Source organism: Bison bison, unplaced genomic scaffold (genome assembly GCF_000754665.1).
Source record: "Bison bison bison isolate TAMUID 2011002044 unplaced genomic scaffold, Bison_UMD1.0 scf7180017864213, whole genome shotgun sequence".
Classification (NCBI taxonomy): domain Eukaryota; kingdom Metazoa; phylum Chordata; class Mammalia; order Artiodactyla; family Bovidae; genus Bison; species Bison bison.
Window position 1 is genome coordinate 5,448,090 of NW_011494785.1, and position 1,833 is coordinate 5,449,922.

Consider the following 1,833-nt stretch of genomic DNA (forward strand, 5'->3'; position numbering starts at 1 on the left):
GGGAGGAAAACCCTCACCCCAGAAGTGACCTTCACCTGTTGCCCTCCCTCTGAAGCTGCTCAGGGGGATGTTAGCCACAGGCAGACCGGACAGGCCACGGGCAGGTTCCCAGGTCCCCCACTGCAGGCAGCCCTCCCCTGTCATATCCCCCGGGGTACTGTGCAGAGAGGCTTGTAAAGTAGAATTACAGATGAGCTAGACTCAGAGGTCAGCTCGCAGCCTCAGACACACCCAGGGCTGTCCACCTAGTGTCCTGGAACCGGGGTGGAAATGGCAGCACTGGACCTAGCGGGCCCAGCGAGGCTGAACTGGGTACCGCGTGCCCAGCCCCTGCCCTTGGGGGCTGGGCCCCTCAGCTCCCCATGTGAACCAGAGCCACCCGGGGCCTGGGGTGGAGAGGGGCCTGACCAGCATTAACCTCTTGGCTGGACTGGCTCTGATCCGATTCTCTGACCCACGGTACCTGCATCCGAGTCAAGGGCGGGGGAGAAGAAACAGCAGACTCCGCTCAGTCAGGAGCCCAGCTGACCCTTCTGGGGCCTCTGTCTGAACAAGGTCATGGCGGGAGTGGGCAGGGCGAGCGGGCACCTCCTGGTGGTGGTAATGACCACCCAGCGCCACAGCCCGCTGGAGGCAGCGCTGTTTCACAGTGTCACTTACAGGCGGTCGTCTCTGTGGGAAGCAGCATTGAAACCCAGCAATTAGAGCGAGGCTGGGCTCCCTGCCTCCCGCCCCCAGGCCCAGCCTGTGTGCCTGCCTGCTCCGGATCCCCCCAGGAAACCCCAGGAAGCTAGGAGGGCGGTGCGGAGGGGAAGGGGGGCTCAGTGGGCTCGGAGCCCCTCCCCGTGGGGAACTCCGGCCCTGCACGTCCTGTCCTGGCCCCTGTGCCCACCCACCACCCCAAGTCCAAGGGTCATTTTCTTTAAGAATGGACACAAACAGATATCCTACTGAACGTGTTCTTGGCCATTGCCGTGGACAACCTGGCTGACGCCGAGAGCCTCACGTCTGCCCAGAAGGAGGAGGAAGAGGAGAAGGAGAGGAAGAAGCTAGCCAGGTAACTGCGAGGCTCCCGGGCCAAGCGTGGCCCGGCTCCAAAATGCCGTTCCCGTCAGTGCTCAGGAGAGGCTTTGCCTGCCCAGCTGTCCTTCTAGACGGAGTTAGGTGGGGGCCCCTACAGTGAGCTGGGCCTCTCCCCTATTCTTGGACATCACTCTAAGCGAGGAGCACCATGAATTACATCTCTGGTGAGGTGTCCTGTTTCCCCATGGGTCCAGGAGTTGGAGGACTCTGTTTTGAGAAGAGGGTCATAACAGATGGTGGGAGTAGAGGATGGGATGGGAGGGCAGCCAGTCGGAGGAGAATCTGGAAAGATGATGCCTCCTCACTGTCCTGTAGCTCATCTCTGCTGACGAGCAGACAAGACAGGACCCCACGCCGTCCTCGTCCGTGTCCAGATGGACGATCTGGGCCACACCTGTGCCAGATACTGAGCAGGTTCTCAGGAACCTTTGAATTAGATGGAGGCTGAGTTGGGGAGAAGCTGGGCATTCAGCTGAGTGCTGGACACAGCCTAGCAGGGGCAGAGACTGAGGAGGACAGAGCTGGGGGGAGGCCCAGTACCCCAAAGATTGATCCACACAGCAGGGCCCCCAGAAGACAGGTGGTCCCAGGCCCTGGTGGTCTGGACCCCAAGGGACCACAAGGGCAGTATCCTATTACTCTAGTCAACATCCCTTGCTCTTTTCTCCTGCTGACCCGCCAGGACTGCCAGCCCAGAGAAGAAGCAAGAGGTGGTAGAGAAGCCGGCCGTGGAGGAGACCAAAGAGGAGA

The 1,833-nt window shown here is 60.9% G+C and overlaps 1 protein-coding gene across 1 annotated transcript in view; it reads left to right on the forward strand.

Moving 5' to 3' along the window:
• Positions 1-1,833, forward strand: part of CACNA1C (calcium channel, voltage-dependent, L type, alpha 1C subunit) — a 396,219-nt gene that overhangs the window by 333,817 nt on the left and 60,569 nt on the right. The window contains exons 16-17 of the mRNA XM_010845218.1: positions 943-1,057; positions 1,766-1,832. Coding sequence (XP_010843520.1) covers positions 943-1,057; positions 1,766-1,832 — 182 coding nt within the window. The remainder of the gene's footprint in view (positions 1-942; positions 1,058-1,765; position 1,833) is intronic.